Source organism: Bombus impatiens, unplaced genomic scaffold (genome assembly GCF_000188095.3).
Source record: "Bombus impatiens unplaced genomic scaffold, BIMP_2.2 scf_0247, whole genome shotgun sequence".
Lineage (NCBI taxonomy): Eukaryota > Metazoa > Arthropoda > Insecta > Hymenoptera > Apidae > Bombus > Bombus impatiens.
In genome coordinates, this window is record NT_176666.1 from 823 (window position 1) to 2,905 (window position 2,083).

At 39.5% G+C, this 2,083-nt stretch overlaps 1 protein-coding gene across 1 annotated transcript; it reads left to right on the plus strand.

The window, feature by feature from the left end:
• The first annotated feature begins 790 nt into the window (after positions 1-790).
• LOC105680584 (CAP-Gly domain-containing linker protein 1-like) lies at positions 791-1,828 on the plus strand. The gene has a single exon (XM_012384181.1). It carries the CDS (start codon positions 791-793, stop codon positions 1,826-1,828), a length of 1,038 nt encoding a protein of 345 aa, XP_012239604.1.
• Positions 1,829-2,083: the final 255 nt, after the last annotated feature.

Consider the following 2,083-nt stretch of genomic DNA (forward strand, 5'->3'; position numbering starts at 1 on the left):
TTGTGGAATAAGCTTGCTCAGCTGAATCTTCCGATATCTGGGGCTAGGTCAGTGCTGGTGGCCAGGCTACATGGAGCAATTAGTGCAGGTCAATCAAATCTTAAAGAACAAGGGAGTAGTGAAAGGTCAGTGGAGAAGCGAGGTACGGGGACGAAACCAAAAAATAAGCATGGTCGAGATGTAGATGAAAAACTCGAGGGGCTTAGGACGAAGGAATTGAGAGAACGTCTAGCTAGCACGGGGCTAGAGACGAAAGGAAGTAAAGCAGAATTACGTGAGCGTTTACGGGCGGCCTTAGAAGAAGATGCGTCGTCGGAGGAGGAAACCGACTACAAGAGTGAAACGGAAGAGGATGAAGAGGGTGAAAGTGAACGCAGAAGGAGCGTGCGAGATGGACATCAGAATTATGGATGACGCTGTAGAAAGACACGTAGGCGAACAACATTGAGTTTTCAAGATGTCAAGATCAAAGAGTTTTTACAGGCGAAAATAACGAAAATATTAACCAATGGTTCAGGACATTTGAAGAAACAACGAGTATGTGTTTGTGGACAGAGGAACAAAAAGTAATCTATACACAAAAGCTGATGAGAGGATCAGCTAAAATATTTGTAAATTATGAGTGCCGTGCAAGAACTTGGTGTGAATTAAAAAGAAGTTTAATAGAAGAATTTTCGAAAAAATTTAATACATGGCAAGTACACCATAGACTTCAAGAGACGAAGAAAGAGAAGATGAAGGATGTACAGCTTATATGTATCGTATGCTTGGCATAGCAACTCACATGAATATGGAAGAAGCAGCAAAAATGCGGTACATCATAGAAGGAATAAAAGACAAAGAAGCTAATAAGGCAATACTATATGGGGCAAGATCAATGAAAGAACTTAAGGAAAATTTGATTATCTATGAGGAACAAAAATCTCGCATAGCAGAGTCGTCTGTGAGACAGGTTAGACCTGAGGACAACAGGAAATGCAGGCAATCTGCAAGTGTGATGAAGTATAGGAAGTGTGAAGATCTCCTGTTTCGTTTCGAGGAAGAATCGTTTAACAAGGATAATATTCAGAAAGAAAGAAGAGAGCAATTTGTGATAAATACTGTAAATGAAAATAAGATGAAGGATATCAAAAAGCTGTTGCTGAAAGAAAGAGAACGTATCGGTCAGCTAGAACATGTTAGCATAAAATCATTCGAAACAGAAGAAGAAATGACACGTCTACGCAATGAAGTCTCAAATGTTACTGCTCAAGAAACGCAGCAAATCGAAGACTTACAGAGTCGCAATAAAAATTGGGAGGGAAGTAGAAATAATCTTGACAATGAGGTGCAAGAGAAAAGAATTATGGAGCAATGTATAAATCAAAAAACTGAATTGCAATCAAAATTGAAAGAAAATCAACAAGAAAGCGTGGTTCATAAAGAATCGGAGAAAAGTTTGCGGACAGAATTAGAACCTGCGACGAAAGATTTGGAGAAAAAGAATACATTGACAGAAGATATGAAAAAACAATTTGAACACGGTACAAATACTTTGAAGGAGCAGTTGCAAGAAGCTGCAGAAACGATAGAAAGTATTAAAAGAAAGATTGAACAATTAGATTATAAAATCGATCATAGACCAGGTACCGCGATGCGTTATGTGGACGCGTTTAGTCGGAATATAGTAGAAGAGTTATTAGTACAGGAAGGCCGAAGCGGTTTGGGTGATCGAGTTTGCAAAGCTCAAGAAGAAGATGACGATTTTGAAGACGACGAAGGACAATCGTTTTTCATTGAGGTTAATAGTCGTTGCGGAATAGTAAAGAAATCAGGAGTGCAAGTGTGATTAGTAATATTGGGTACATCTGAGGGCAGATGTGTTTGTCAGAATGGCCGAAGTTGTGGGATGGTGTGACGTTGGCGAAAGACGTGGCTGATTGTTTATAAACGTTGTTAAGATATGTTAATGTTGTCAAGGAGTGTTGTGAGCGTCACGAAGGTTTGTTAAAGGAAAAGTGAGCGTGGTAATGCAGCCAGAGTTGAATTAATCGTGATCGAGAGAAGTTCATCGTGTTGCTGTGACGTAGAAATAGTGTTAAGC